Here is a 16,615-nt window from a genome sequence, read left to right as displayed (position 1 = left end):
CAAATAAAAAATAAAAAAGTCTTAGGCAAAAACAAAGATGTTACTCAGCATGTTCGACTCCAGCCACCCGCACTTGCTGTTGTTTCTCTGGGCAAGAAACTTTACGATAATTGCCTCTACCTAGTGATCGATTTCGAGTAATGGGTAGTACCAAATTTAAGTCATAAGTACAGTAGACAATCGGAAACAGACATTGCCGTCGGCTGCAGCGTGGGTCAGGTGTATGTCGGAAGGCGTACACCGATGCATAGCGCTCAAGTCCGCTTTCCCGCAATGCAGGATAAAGATAAACAAACAAACAAACAAACAAAGATGGACAATTGGACATAAACATGAACTTTGCATTCAATGCAAATGATGTTAGCATATCTGCATGCTTAATTGCCTATGTGGGAAAACATCCCAAAATAAATGACTTCAAAAGGCACTGTCAGAACAGCCATAGAGCATTAATTTTGCTGCACATTATCCCATTTTGGAGATTAGGTAAAGTAGGCAGTGTTGGAACTTATGCAAAGATCGGAGCAGAGTAAGGAAGCTTTCTATAAATGGAAAACAGCCCCATGCCACACCAATGCTGCTAGTTTTGTGGTAGCTCAATAGATTGTAAGCGAGGAAAGCCGTACACAGATAGAGATGACGGCATAAAAAAGAATTGTTCGGTAGCAAAGAAACTGTGGTCTGATCTACTTGAAACACATATTTTTGTTTGTTTGTTTGTTTATCTTTATCCTGCATTGCGGGAAAGCGGACTTGAGCGCTATGCATCGGTGTACGCCTTCCGACATACACCTGACCCACGCTGCAGCCGACGGCAATGTCTGTTTCCGGTTGTCTACTCGACTTATGACTTAAATTTGGTACTACCCATTACTCGAAATCGATCACTAGGTAGAGGCAATTATCGTAAAGTTTCTTGCCCAGAGAAACAACAGCAAGTGCGGGTGGCTGGAGTCGAACATGCAGGCTCTCGACTGCGAGCCCAACGCGCTAACCACTCGGCTACGGCTGCCTATTACGTTTTGTGGCTCTCAGCTGGTCATTTCTGCCAAAATATGTAACAGAATCGCTCTTTTGTTAAAAAAAGGTTGCCGACCACTGTTCTAGGCGTTACCCCCATTTCGGGTCGGATTTTAACAATTTTGCCATCGTTGGAAAGCACGATTATATATTTACCCGAATCAATTAAACACAAGTACAAAGTAAATACCGGTAGGCCTACTAGCTTTATCTTGTGATAACTTAAACTTCACCAACTTGTACCGATTCTCAGCAATTTAATTTTTACAATAAAATCATTAATCCTTTGCAAACTAAAAGAGTATGTCTTGCTTTATGCACCCGAAAAGTTTCAGGTTTATATCTTATCTTCGAAACGGGCAATCGTCGTTCAAATGTAGCCCCTCGGCGACACTTTTTTTCCAATGCATTGTAAAGGCGAATCGATCCTTATTCAGTATCAGCCACCCCAGTTTGCTGTGATCGGTAAATAGTCCTTCTTACTCGGTAAATAATCCTTCTTGCTAGTACCACAGTGCTAGTACTTACTTTGTGCTTGTGTTTAATTGATTAGGGTAGATATATAATCGTGCTTTCCAACTATGGCAAAATTGTTAAAATCCGAGCTGAAATGAGAAAGCTACAATTTTTTGAAATTCTGTAACGAAATACAGTGCTTTTTTTTACAACACTTATGCCAATGCATTTTTTTTCAAATAACACTTGGTTTAATTTCATTATCTCCAGTAGTTTAGAAATAACGCGCAGTTTTTAAAGGTTACTCAAAACGTCCCATTGTTGAATCTGGCTCCACCATTGGGACAGGCAATTTCTAGCAATGGGACACAATTTATTATCTGTGTAAATGCATGTTATAAACTTGATATTCACTTTGTTATTGATTATATTTACTGTAGTGCATTTTTAAAGTTTTCTAAATTTTTCTCATCTTCATCATGCAAAATCTTTTTGACACCATAATAATGAGGTTGAAAACTTAGATTGCTTTTAAAGGGCGGGGAAACCCAAATTCACTTTTTGCGAGTTTTTTGTTTCAGCATGATGTCATTGTGTACAACATGCGGTTTAGCAAAAAAAAAATCCAAATTTTGTTTCCCTCGTCTCGCTAAGGCCGCTTTTGTTTGATACCCGTTTGCGAGGTCTCGCGCGCATCAAGCTGTGATTCTGTTCGCTGTGACGTCACAAGGTACATATAGTTGTGGCCAAAACTTTAAGACCAGACTTGATTTATGACGATTTTTGCATTACTTCAAAATACTGCATCATATATTGTTTCAGTTGCATCATCTTTATGCATCATCTTATATCTGATGCAGTATTTTGAAGTAATGCAAAAATCGTCATAAATCAAGTCTGGTCTTAAACTTTTGGCCACAACTATATGTACCTTGTGACGTCACAGAGAACAGAATCACAGCTTGATGCGCAACGAGACCTCGCAAACGGGTATCAAACAAAAGCGGCCCTAGCGAGACGAGGGCAACAAAATTTGGATTTTTTTATTGCTAAAACGCATGTTGTACACAATGACATCACGATGAAACAAAAAACTTGCAAAGTTAATTTGGGTTTCCCCGCCCTTTAAGATCATTATTTGCTTGGGCTCTTTTGTATGCGCCAACCCAGTTTTTCAATGTTTGGCTTGGTATGTCAAATTCTCTTGCTACAGGTCTATTTTTTCGGGTTGTATTGCTTTTTCAACAGCAGTTTTTATAGTTAAAGGATCTGTGTTTCCCTTTTTACGAATAAGTCGAGTTGATTTACAATGTCCCATTGATGGGCAAGACCTGCTGTCCCATTGTAAGATGCCATCCGCAAATGCAAAAAAATCAGCTAATTTCTTAAAGACTACGTCACTGACAACAACGTTTTGTCCTAAGAGCTGCCAGACATATAGTCTATGCCACCATGTTTTTTCAACCTGCTTCGCCAAGTATGTACAAAAATATCTTCAAGACAAGTGACTTGTCTTTTTTTACTTTGGGTATCAAAAAACACACTTTCTTTAACAAACCAGCCACAGCCATGCATGCAAATTGAAGGATCCCACTGTTGGTACAAGCTATAGACTACATGGCGAATTGAAATTCGTCATATACGTTGTGCTCGCTTGATCAACCAAGCGTGGAAGACCAAGTGTCCCATTGTAGAATCGTCCCAATGATGGAGGTTCTCCCCTATAGGCTACAGATTTTCCTATTGCCAAATAACACGACGCACTTTTTATAATTAATAAAACACCTTGACTTTTCGACAAAATATTACGTTTGGGTCTGAAATCGACAAAATATTATGTTTTGGTAATTCAAGGAAGAATACTGTACCTTCTACAAATAAGCAATTTCGATAGGCCAAAATTTCATAAAAATGAAGTCAAAAAAAATTTTTTTAGGTCAAAATAAAAATGGCCCTAATTACGGTATTAGGCCTATATACGTGTTCTTTCTCGACTCTAATTTGAAAGGCAAATAAACAAACATCTCACTTTCTCTCACCTCTAAATTACTGGCAGTATGTTCAATTTTACATTTTGTTTTCCAAATTACCCCCACACTATTTGTTGCAAAAACCAAATTTTCACTAACTGCTAATAAAGTACGACTCTCTTAGTTTATTTTCTTTCAGAACCCAGTCTGGTCGTGAATACTTGGAAAGCCATTCAAAATTCAACAAAAGCTTCTTTTTTAGGGCTCTTGCTTGCACAAAACAATAATTTTTAGCCTACCTTTAACTTTGGTAATAATAAGTTTTGATAAGACTCTTAACACGATACGAAATCAGCTTTACGAAAAAATGTAGCTGACATAATAATAGACTACACAGTGGCGTAGCCAGATAGGATGGCAAATATTTGGCTTTTATTATGGCAAAAAATGGGGGGGGGGCAAATATTTGATAAGTTCAAGGGAACTACATGTGTTTGTTTTAAGACACCGCCTTCTGATATAGGCTAGAAGCCTATGGACACAAAAGCACCCCGATGGGAGCCTCTCCCAGAAATTTTTGAAAGAAATATGTCCGACTTTGTTGGCCAAGAAACGGCTAAATCAATTAACAGTGGTGCAATTCTCGGGGCGTCGGACAATACATTTTAAGACAGCGATTGAACAAAAATATACAAGCAACGACAAAAGCGGAAACTTAGCCTTGACAATTTCGGCCACAGGACAAGCCTGCATGAGGTAAAAGCCTCCAATGCAACTACAAAGCAGGCTATGCTAAAGAAGGCTTTTTTGTGCAATTATAAATGTAGACTACCGTGGAGTTGCGGGGGAGCGTCGCTAGTCCTCACACCCGTTGGTTGACATTGCCTATTTTTTTTCCTTGTGTTCTATCAGAAACAACTTAGGTTTGTGGTACCGAAATAGAGCAAAATCCCGAAAGCGAATTAAGCTGTTTCGTGCCACGGAGTAATTTCACGTTAGCCTACAACAGAAATTTTTCAAGGTGGTGTCGGCATTCACCATGCAGCAGCAAGATTGATCAAATGACTTGGACGTGCTTCACTGCAACCTGTGGTTGTGATTCAATAGTGAGATTTATTCAGCTGTAAGCAATAATTGACACGTTTGGTTGTTGCAAACAAATGGGTTGTGGAGAAACACTGATTATTTTATCACTAACAGTCTACCTATTTCCAATAGGAAATATGGACGGAGAAAATACAATTGTAGTATTAATAGGCTAAAGACTTTAAACAATTTTAACTTTTAGTAGAATTTTTATTCAGTACTGGGCTATCAAATCATTACTAGGTGCGTCGAAAAGTTAGTAGGCTACGGTAGTTTGACATGGAGGTGTATCAAAAACTCAATGCCGCCAGTTACCGTAAGAATTTGTTTGCCCACAATGTTTTTCGAGACTCCGAGAAACAGCAAACCGCAGAGAGAAGCGCTGAGATCCACATTTGATTTTGAAAAAGTTCGACACTTTTTTTGTTCTCGCCAGACGTGGAATCAATGTAAAAAACGACTGATTTGCTGTCTGGGTCTCAAAGCAGTAACCTCAGCGAGATGTACAATTCCAACACTGATGTGATAAATAACGGAATGAGACAAGCCACACAATATTTTCTTTTATTCCCAACCTAATTCTCGGTATCATGTCTGCTTCATATGTAGACGGTGATCACAAAGCGATACACGTTTTTATAAAATGGAGTTCATTTTGCTTCATTTTTGAACATTAATTTTTAGATGATGTCGACAGAAGTGCCGTGATTCCACTTGCTCCTAACATTGTGATGACGTAGTTGATCATCGGAGCATAGTTCTTAAAAAAGAAGAAAGACATCAAGACCAACAAAATTAAGAAGAGCGAGTTGCTGTAAAACACAGAAAATTGCATCGATTCCGCTTCTGCAACTTCGTTCTTTTTCCACAAGATCCTGCAAAGCAAGAGAGTTTTACACTCAAGTATATTCAGTTGTCAGCAGACCAAGGATTTTTGGGAGTACCGGATGCCAAACTACCTTCTCAAGAGTAGGGTGTCAAATAAAAGTTGCCAGGTGTGTTTTTTAGCAAAGAAACGCCTGTAATGACATTCTCAGATATATAGCCTAGCAATGTTTGTTCAATAAATCTATTCCAAAATCCCATAACTTTACTTATCAACTCCTCATTGCAACATTATCTAAAAACGGAAACTGTTCAAAGCAATTAGGCTACAAACTAAAACATAAAAATTTGGCAAATACGCTTCTGCTGCCTAAACCAATCCATTCATCTATGGGTAACACTAGTGTACAAGACAAGTTTATGTTGTAATGTCTCTGCATGTATGGGTTTTTTTTTCAAGTTGGACTTTCTCAAGGGCTAAATGCCTAAGTCAATATTCGACCTAGATTGTTCAATGTTCAAGCATCAATCTTTCCTTTTAACTTACCTATCATCCTTCTCTTTCTTGGATATCTTTTTGTCCGTTTGTGCAAACTTGCTGTAAACTTCAGCAGCAACACCTTCGCCACGCTTCTGCGCAATCCTGAAAAGCAAGAAAATGGAATTTTGTGTAGGCTTAAAGGTGAAGGAATTCTAATATTAACACAAGCCACCGAAAATGCACACAAGAATGCAGGTGAATAGTTTCAAGGCACTGCTGGTCATATGGCGCCAGTTGTCGAGACCCTGAAAGTGTTTCCATGAAAGTAGGTGACTGAGGTTTTAACACTTTTGTAACCCAAACGAATATTACAGTAAGTCACGTTGGTCAACAGCAAATTGTATTCAGAGATGACCGTTACGTTAAGTGTATTGACACTGATTTCAAATATTGCCTTACTTTATTTTTAACACATTACAATTTTACATTTAGAAGACATTTAGGTTTTCTGTTTGGCCCATAAAGGCTTGAGCAATGTGCATTTCACCATTATTTTTTGTTTGTTTCAAAACATTATTACAGTATACATGACAAGTGTCGTGAAACTTTAAAATGATAAATTATAGGATATTTTAAAACAAAGGTAGATTAGTTTATAAATGTTGCTAAGTTTTTAAAATATCTTAGTGGGTAAATTTAAAAAAATTGATGTTCTAAACCAGGCCTCGAAACAACTTTTTTTTCCGGCGGCCAAATGTGTCCGACTGAAGCAAGCTATTCGGCGGCCAATCGCAAGCACATGGCGGCCATCGGAACTTCGACACGCATCAACATACAGTCTTCAAAATTAACACGTTTTTACTTCGGCAGAAGAGTTGCCGAGGCCAAACGACAAAAGTTGAAATTGCATCGGCAATTGCTGTGAACGTTTATTACGAAACAATTGTACCAAAACATGTAAAATGGAAAGCGAAAAATATACTAGAGTAGTCTATCACGACCGCACTTGTTTGATTTGTTGTGATGTAATAATACCAAAAGTAGCGATAAAGCGAGCAGCAAGATGCTCACGTCGCAGGCTGTTACAGTAATTCACGTTAAATAACTCACGGGTGGGGGGAAAGTAAGTTAATTTTGGGTTGATTCAACGTTCGAGTCAGCACAAATCGATTTAATTTTCCCGGCGGGTTATATTGCGTAATGCCCAGTAAGAAATTTACGTTTGTTTTACATTAATTCGACATCTAGCAACGTTGAATTATCATAAAATAACGTTAATTGCTCAACCAGGTACCTGTAACAAATTAATAGCTCCCTGCGAGAAGATTGCCTCGATTTACGTAAACACTAACATAATTTCGGCACAATTGGGATACTGCGAACAACACAGTCTGTTTGATAAAGAACTAGCTGTCAGAATCGGAATCATCAGATGCTGTATCGGAGCACGAGGTTGTCGCGTCATCAGAAACATCAAGAGGCTCATAGCTTAGCTGTAAATCTACAGTCTTTGCAGTTCGCAATGAAGCGTCCACGTTTTGCGACTTTCGGGCTTTGATACCTATCCACACGCCTCTTTCGCAGAGCTCCATCAGGGTGTTGACTGAGGAACAAATCTATTGCTGTGGCGTAACGACTGGGAGGAATGTCTAACCCCAACCTTATAAGCGCTCGTGTGGCCAAGGCATTTTTATTTCCGACGCTAATGCGCCATTTATGCATTTGCCGACGTTAATTTCGAAGACTGAATATATCGCAACAATAAAGTGTGTGTGATGTCACTTGCATCCTGCTTATGTCAGACATCAGCTGCTTGGTCAATCAATAATGTTAACAATTTAAGCATAGACAGGGTGTATTGTGATTTATCGAGTACTTTGACTGCTTTTTAACCCTTTGTGATTATAAGTGGCAAAGTACTTTATTCACAAGGCCGCTTGCGTAAAATTTTCTCGGAACTTCATGGCGGACAAAATGTCGGTTTTTGTAGGTTAATCGCGGCCATGGCCACCTTCAGTTTCGAGGCCTGTTAAAACACACGAGCACAGATACGGATTCATCGCAAAAAAAATGGTAAAAGTTGGTTGACAAGTGCAACCAATCAAGTTTATTTCATTGTAGTCCCATGTCCTACATGAGTTTCAATGTAGTAGCAGAAAAAAAATTATGACACATTCAGAGTCTTGAAAAACTTTTAATTCCCTATTTAGTTTAAGCCAATGATTCAAATACAAATACAAGTTGAACAAAACATTTTACTTGGAAATGTTTTGTTCAACTTGTATTTGAATCGAAAAGGCAAAATACTTGGGAAAAAGTTGCATTTAAAAAATAAAACAGTTGCATCATAAAATTCCTGAAATAACTCAAAATATCTTGTCTATTTTGGAAGCTGTAAACAAAGGTTGCAAAAACTGGCTCTACTGAATATTAACATAATCAATTATCATGAAAGCTTTCAAACAGTACTTTTTCATTTTAACCTTTATTAGTATAGCCTACTTTAATGAAAAAGATTGAGTTTCGCTTTTAGCAGCATGATTGTTGCTTATTTAGCCTGATGTCAGCATCAGGTTAAAACAGATTCTTAGTGTCTACTCTACATAGTGAAGTACTTTACTGAACACTAACATGTGGAAACAAAAATCATCATGCACAATGTAAGGAGATAAACCATAAGCATTAACAAGCTTACTTATGTTTCAGCTGAAATTTGTTGTTCTTGTATGCCAATGATACCAGGTAAGTACTAACCAAAGTACCAACAACAAATAATATCGCATTTTCTGTCAACTCCATCTGATGAATTCGATTGAAAAGCCCTGATTATGAAGCAGAAATTAGAACCAAAGAAAAAGACCATATGGGTCATAGTATAACAACAACCTAACTACTGCAAAACTCTATATTTTGCAATAATCTTTTTGTTTTATCTAACTAAGTGCAACCACAATTGGTTTATTAATAAATAAAAAAAATGTGAAAGCTTTGAAATGATGTATATCATATATATAGTCCTGGGCATGACGTTAAAAACTGCAACCGGTGGGAAAGGCTCCAGTGTGGGAACTCTGGAGTTATGGGGAATATGGAGTTACCCCTTAGTTTTCCATTACTCCCAGGTCTGCTCTGGCCCGTAGCAGTAGCACCTGTCAGGGCCCCAGCTATGGGTCAAATAACACCACTCCGGCTTGTCACCTTATTCAAACCTGGATGTGTGGCAGACTGTGCGGAAGAAGCTCATCACTGGACATAGCTCAACGGACAGGAAGGCACCATCCAGTATCACAGTTGCAGGACGTGCCCACTGCCCAAGAGCATGACGTGACACATAGACGTTATGGTCATCGTTACGACCCATTACGTTCGTTACGTTACGTTCGTTACGACCCATCCTGCTGCATCTCATGCTTCACCCAATCGTCTTGACCATGTCTTGCCATTGGACCCTGAAACCTGAGACAAGAGAGTGAGGTTGGAGTCCCGCGCAGCCCTTCCTCACTTAAAACAAAATCACGCGCAAGTCATGATCCTGGATCAAGAAGCCCTGTGGCGATGGAGGAACGGCGAACCAGATGATGCGGATACACCCAAGCTGTAGCCATGATCCCACACACAGGCGGCTCAGGCCATATGGTCGTTCTCCACTGAATCCGAGCAGCAGTGGAATCCGGCAGCCCCCTGAGCGACCGAGCAGCCCTATCTAGGAATGCTCTGCTCGCCTCTGTAGTCTGAGGACAGGGTTAGAAAAGGTGCCCTAAAAATCGCCTGCTCCATCGTACCCTGGCCAGCCTGCCGCAGCTGGTGGGGATCCCTTCACGCGGTCAAAAAAACAAAAGAAAATTCTATAGTCTCAAAATAGCTTCATGGAATGTCAGAACACTGCTCGATAACCCAAACTCCAACAGACCTGCTCGCAGAACTGCTCTTGTGGCCAGAGAACTAGCCCGCTACAACATCGACATTGCTGCCCTAAGTGAAACTCGCTTTGCTGATTCAGGACATCTGTCTGAAATAGGAGGTGGCTACACCATCTTTTGGAGTGGCCGCAGCATAAACGAACGCCGAGAGTCTGGTGTTGGATTTGCCATCAAGTCTCTTCATGTGAAGAAACTAACTAAGTTACTTAATGAGGTAAACGACCGTCTAATGTCAATGCAGCTTCCTCTGGGCAAAAACAATGCCACTTTGATTAGTGCTTATGCCCCCACCATGACCAACAATACCGATGCAAAGGCAAAATTCTATGAAGAATTAGACTATCTTATTGCTTCCATCCCCAAATCGGAGAAGTTATTCATTCTTGGCGATTTCAATGCCCGTGTTGGTTGTGAACACCAGGTCTGGAATGGCATTATTGGAAAACATGGTATAGGAAAGTGCAATAGCAATGGTCTTCTTCTGCTAAAAACCTGTACCACCCATGGCCTAGCTATCACAAACACTATGTTCCGTCTTCCTACCCGTAACATATCATGGATGCACCCCCGCTCTAAACACTGGCATCTCATTGATTATGTCATAACCAGAGCCAAAGACAAACATGACGTACGTGTGACCAAAGCCATGTGAGGTGCTGACTGCTGGACTGATCACCGCTTAATAGTCTCCAACCTATCGCTTCACATCAAGCCCAAGAGAAGACCTCAAGGCCAAACAGTCACAAAACGGCTCAATATCGACCGGCTGAAGTCCCTTGACACTGTGAAGGAGTTTCAATGTGCCCTGAGAAACAATCTCTCAACCACAACCAGTAGTGATAACAACATTGAAAGTCAATGGACCACTCTACGAGACACAGTACACTCTACCGCATCTGAGGTGCTAGGCCCCGCAGTCAGAAACCATCAAGACTGGTTTGATGAAAACGATGCAGAGATCATGGAAATGCTGGAAGCCAAGCGACTTCTACTTAGAGATCACCAGCGTAACCCCTTGGATGTTTCCAAGAAAACTGCCTTTACCAATATACGCAGCAAGATTCAAGCCAAGTTGCGAAACATGCAAGACTCTTGGCTCAGTGCTAAAGCTGATGAGATCCAAAGCTATGCAGATAGGCACGACACTAAGCGCTTTTACACCGCCTTAAAAACTGTGTATGGTCCGTCCACCTCTAAACTACGCCCTCTCTTTAACATCGATAGATCAACTCTGCTCACTACCAAGAGCCAAATCTTACTAAGGTGGGCCGAACACTTCCATGACGTTCTCAACCGGCCTTCAGAGATAAACGACGAAGCCATTGATCACCTCACTCAGGTAACCAACCACCAATCGTGAACTCGACGCCCTCCCAACAGTTGATGAAGTTCAGAAAGCCATCGACCTCTTACCCTTGGGAAAAGCCCCTGGACCTGACTCTATACCAGCAGAGATCTACAAATCAGGTGGCAAGGGCCTTGTTGACAGTCTTATTGAATTATTCCAGTCAATGTGGATTACAGGTGTAATTCCCCAGGACTTCAAAGATGCATCTATAGTGCACATTTACAAACGCAAGGGAAATCACCAATTGTGCGACAACCATTGAGGAATCTCCCTCCTGTCAATTGCTGGAAAAATTCTCGCTCGTGTCTTACTGAACCGCCTCTTGAACCATCTCGAGCAAGGCCTTCTCCCTGAAAGCCAGTGTGGATTTTGCCAGGGCCGAGGAACTGTAGATATGATCTTTGCGGCCAGACAGCTTCAAGAAAAGTGCATGGAGCAACACCAAGACCTTTACACTGTCTTTGTGGATTTGACAAAAGCTTTTGATACAGTGAGCAGGGAAGGGTTGTGGAAGATCATGCACAAATACGGATGCCCAAGCACATACATCTCCATTGTAAGACAATTTCATGATGGCCTATGTTGCTGATGACAATGAATTCTCTGAAGCCTTCCCAGTTACAAACGGCGTTAAACAGGGCTGTGTCCTGGCACCTACCTTATTTAGCATGATGTTTTCAGCAATGCTGACAGATGCTTTCAGAGATGAAGACCGCAATGGTATTCCAATTCGCTATCGTTGTGACGGAAAACTTTTTAACCTGAGATGCTTCAAAGCAATCACCAAAGTTACCAAAACTGTCATTAAAGAACTTCTGTACGCGGATGACTGTGCCCTGAACGCCTGTTCCAAAAGCGAAATCCAACAACAAATGAATAAGTTCTCCTCTGCTTGCGATAATTTTGGACTAACAATCAGCACTAAGAAAACAGAGGCAATGTATCAACTAGCCCCTGGAAAATCCTATAGCAAACCACTCATCACTGTAAACGACCAGAAACTACATGCATGTCAAAGTTTCAAGTATCTCGGTAGTACTCTTTCTAACACAGCCACCATTGACCTGGAAATCAACAACAGAATCGCCAAAGCATCTATCGCCTTCGGTAGATCGAGGTCTAACGTATGGAAGAGGCGGGGAATCAAGCTGCCCACAAAGCTAAAAGTTTACAAAGCAGTTATTCTGACGACCCTTCTGTATATATGCAATATGCATGTGAGGCCTCGACTCTTTATAGGAGACACGAAAGGCAGGTGAACCACTTCCACCTCTCCTGCCTCCGAAAGCTCCTCAAGATTCGATGGCAGGACAAAGTCCCAGACACCGAAGTTCTCAGTAAAGCAAACATGCCCAGCACTCTTACCCTCGTAAAAAAGGCACAAATAAGATGGGCTGGTCATGTCCACCGGATGCCGAGCCATCGCATTCCTAAACAACTGCTCTACGGAGAACTGACTAACGGCAAACGTCATGTAGGTGGTCAAAGAAAACGCTTTAAGGACACTTTAAGCTTCCATGAAAGAATTCGCCATCGACGTAGATTCGTGGGAAGACTTAGCCGCAGAACGACCAACATGGCGCAGTCTTATTTATAAAGGCGCAGAATAAGCTGAGAAACACCATACACTATCTGCTGTCAGAAAACGAGAACATTGCAAGGCCCGAGCCTCAAACAACCCTGGCCCTAGCCAACCATCCTTCCAATGTCCATCCTGCAGCAGAAGTTTCACCGCACAGATAGGCCTCATCAGCCATCTCCGCACTCATGTAGCCTACACTGACCAAAGTCAACACTAAAAAAAGAAAAAAGAAGCTTTATCTCAGTCTCATTGGCCATCTTCGGAAACGAAGGGTGAACATCATCATTATCATCATATATATACACAATACACATAGATGAGAAAGCTTAATGTGATGAACCTTAGAGTTGAACATAAATAATTTTAACAGTCGTCAGTAGATGTATGTTATGTAAAAAAGTATTTTTAGACCACTCTGCAATGTTCATTCTCAAGAGTGAAAAATCTTATAGCAATGCCAATAATAATGAAACAACCTCCAACCAAACTACAGTTTTTTTTAACTCCAGCACGAAGGTGTGTGTGTGCCTGTGATCAAGTTTACGACCTTGTGTAACAAATCTAATCTTTTGAATCATTGAGGTATTCTGATGATGATGATGTTCGCCCTTCGTTTCCGAAGATGGCCAATGAGACTGAGATCAAGCTTCTTTTTTTAGTGTGGGCTTTGGTCAGTGTAGGCTGCATGAGTGCGGAGTGAGTTTCCGCAAACATTTTAAAATTTCTGGTAACTAATGATCCTAAGAGTTTTTGTTTGTTTGCGGAAACTGCGATCAGCGACTTTTTTTAATTTTTTCTTTCAATCTTTTCAAGGTACGAACTGACGGTACAAATTGTTCATGGTACGAATTAGGTTGCATCCGTCTATTAACAGGCAATGTTTTCAGATTAAAGCATAAATTGAACCTCTGTGAAAGTTTAATATCGAATGTAATTTATTACAATACTTCAAACAAAAATTATCGCTCTCTAACATATATATATAACCTAACGAAACAGAAGGCCTATGCTACAGGGCCGTGCGAACACCATCTTTCCCCTGTCTCCCTCTCCGAAATTCACTGGTGGGCCTCGTTTTTAGTAAAGTTGCCTAAAATGCTTTTCAAACTGTAGGTTGTGAATTTGATTGAAAAACATCAGACTGATTCCACAATCACAAGCACATTTTTCCAGAAAGCAAGAACATAGTATTATTTATTTGTAAATTCAAACAAAAAAGCATACACCACTGAATATAGTCCATGTGTGTATTTGCAACCATTTATTTCAAGGACGTCTGAAAATCGTACTTGTTAACTTAAACAGTTACTCTATTGTTTACTAAAAAATGCTTCAAATACATGAATATTGTTCACTATGGTGTAAATATAGTCACAGCCTAATTAATAAGCTTCAGAGGAAGTTTTCTCAGTCTGAAGAGAACATTCCATCAAACAAGCTAAAAACAAAAACCGGAACTTATTATTGCTGCAAAGAAAAAATGAAAAATAAGTACAGCTGATTCTATTTTATCAAAGGTGTATTGTACCGTAACCTACCGTATGATTGATAACTTACATATTGGAATTGCTGAAATGAACAAGGCATGAATATAGAAAATTACAACAGATTTTCGGGACAAGTCTCTTCCAAAATCTTGCAATAACAACTCTTCTTCCTTGCTAAAACTAGCTGATGCTTTTGCAGGCATAGTGATACTTTGATTTCGCTTGAGATAACTATCAGAAAAATCAAACTGACAATAACCTATTTTTCTGCGCACAGCCTTTCCAAACACTTGGCTAATCACAAACACTAGATTATCAAGTGAAGAAAGTGGTGACGTGTTTGCTATTTCAGAAAAACTCACAAGCGGCAAACATACTAATTTCACACCTACTCAATCAATTGCAGTAACACTGACACTAATACTTCAAAATAAAACAATTAGTTGTCTAAATCATCAATAGTGTTTATAAATGGAATTTATCGTGTAATTTGGTTTCTAGTTTTTCACTTTTTATTAAAAAAAAGCTTAGTTTGTTATTTGTCAAATTTTGAATAAATGTGAAAATGTGTTCTGTTGATGTGTCAAAACAGCGACACCATATGACCATGATATGACTGAATTGATATATACAGTTCCACTATAGACTTTATATCAGGGGTCACCAAATGGCGGCCGCGGGCCGCATGCGGCCCGCCACGGTGTATCGCTGCGGCCCGCGGAAGGTATCAGCGTACAAGTGTAACCAAAACTACTTTTCTTGAGGAGTCAATGAGCATGAAGGTAAAAAATACTTTCCGGGAAGCATATTTTCGCTTTGCATACGATTCCACCGACCGACCATTCAGATTGTAGTTCTAGGTGGGGGTCGCTTAACGTTATTCCAATGCGACGTCCAGCCACACTGTCCCAGTGGTTGATTAAAACGTCTGTTTTCGAATTTCGAAATTGTCTGTGAGCATAGGGTTGCTTATTTTAAGTTTGTAAGTGTCATGTAAACACTAGTGTGCGTTTCACCGTCATTGTGTTTCACGAGCAGTGTTCCCTTTAAGCAAGTTTTTGTTAGCAAAATAGGCCGGTGTGCCAACTCAATTTATAATAAAGTGGCAAAATATTATATATAAATTTAAAGACATTTTCTGGTTGTATCAAGAAAATGAAATATCTTCTGACAGGTGTTGGTTATATTTTCATAAGACAACTTCTGGTTGTATTATGAAAATATTTAGTTTGGTAGCCTACTGCAAAATGTTGTTAATCAACAATTCTTGCCATGCTGATAAGCACCGCAAGTGACAGTTGTCTAATAATCGAGAAATACGGTTTTATAGACTCTCACGAAAAGATGAAAAACCAACTCATTGCTGTTTTAGAGGGAACACCGTTCATGAGTTGCGATAGAAACGTTTTTTTAGGTGATTTCTACAAGCGTTTGTTTCATGGTGCCTAGCTTCTTTCTCCCTGTTATTGGAGCCTATTTTTCGCTGGTATGTTAGCAGCATAGCAGGTCACTGTTGTTGCCTGTATTGCGACGTGTCAAACATTTCTTTGGTTACTGAAACTGTTAATTGCAAGATATCTTTTGCGAAGCGAAGTGACAACATCACTCTTGCTTGGCGATGAATATTCTAATGAAACCGTTCGCCTCGCTACAAGTGCGCAAAACAAGTGGTCTCGTTTATTAGACATTGTTAAAGAAGTCAAAAGTGTTGTTAAAGGAGCTCTGCCAGGCAGTAGCGTTGTTCGACTAATTTTGTTGCTGCGGTATTCTAAGATAAATAGTAACAACATGTAACGCTGAATAACTTACTGGGTACGAAATGCGTTCATTTCTAGCATTAGAGTCAACCTACCTAAAATTTTATTAGTGCGGCCCGCCACAGCTCTCCTTAGTGCCAAAGTGGCCCGCATGCAAAAAAGGTTGGTGACCCCTGCTTTATATCAAAGAAAGACTTTATAAATAATGACCATATATAAGACTTTATAAATAATGAAAGGTCTATAGTATCACAGGTGATATTTTAGTTTAGTTTGTGTTTGCTTTTGGCCATCCAAGTCAAAACAACACATGTCAACTCATGGCTTATGTTCAGAAAAAATGGAAGTGACAAAACGCGTGGAAGCGTGTTTTGAATCCAAAGTAGTAAAAATACAAAAATAGGCAAGACTTTGAAACAACACACTTGATGTACGTGTTTAATACGTTGCTAAATTAAGTATCTTAGTTTATAGATGATATAACGTTGTTCAATGTAAATGTTCGTATTTTATTGAAACAATAACACAAAAAATTACAAGTTCAACAATTTTTCAAGACATTTATCGTATTCAAAACCATAAGACCTTTGGCGACTTCGGGTCTCAATTGCAGGGTCTCAACTTTCTCAGTGGAGGACCGACCATTCGTATAAACAGTTACAGTGTGTAGAGAAGCACGGTCA

The 16,615-nt window shown here is 39.8% G+C and overlaps 1 protein-coding gene across 1 annotated transcript; it reads right to left on the bottom strand.

Moving 5' to 3' along the window:
* Window positions 1-5,082: 5,082 nt before the first annotated feature.
* LOC145764691 (translocon-associated protein subunit gamma-like) lies at window positions 5,083-14,512 on the bottom strand. Its single transcript, XM_082576342.1, has 4 exons — window positions 14,246-14,512; window positions 8,534-8,660; window positions 5,905-6,000; window positions 5,083-5,407 (listed from the first exon to the last, which is right to left on the bottom strand). Exons 1-4 carry the CDS (start codon window positions 14,376-14,378, stop codon window positions 5,206-5,208), a joined length of 558 nt encoding a protein of 185 aa, XP_082432468.1. The 5' UTR covers window positions 14,379-14,512; the 3' UTR covers window positions 5,083-5,205.
* Window positions 14,513-16,615: the final 2,103 nt, after the last annotated feature.

Source organism: Aplidium turbinatum, chromosome 2 (assembly GCF_918807975.1).
Source record: "Aplidium turbinatum chromosome 2, kaAplTurb1.1, whole genome shotgun sequence".
NCBI classification, from domain to species: domain Eukaryota; kingdom Metazoa; phylum Chordata; class Ascidiacea; order Aplousobranchia; family Polyclinidae; genus Aplidium; species Aplidium turbinatum.
This window is presented reverse-complemented; position numbering and strand designations above follow the sequence as displayed.

Coding starts and splice junctions, on each gene's coding strand:
- LOC145764691 (XM_082576342.1), bottom strand. CDS start 14,378: ATGCCTGCAAAAGCATCAGCTAGTTTTAGCAAGGAAGAAGAGTTGTTA. Junction 8,661..14,245: donor CATTTCAGCAATTCCAATAT/GTAAGTTATCAA, acceptor CTTCATAATCAG/GGCTTTTCAATCGAATTCAT. Junction 6,001..8,533: donor AAATTTCAGCTGAAACATAA/GTAAGCTTGTTA, acceptor CTTGCTTTTCAG/GATTGCGCAGAAGCGTGGCG.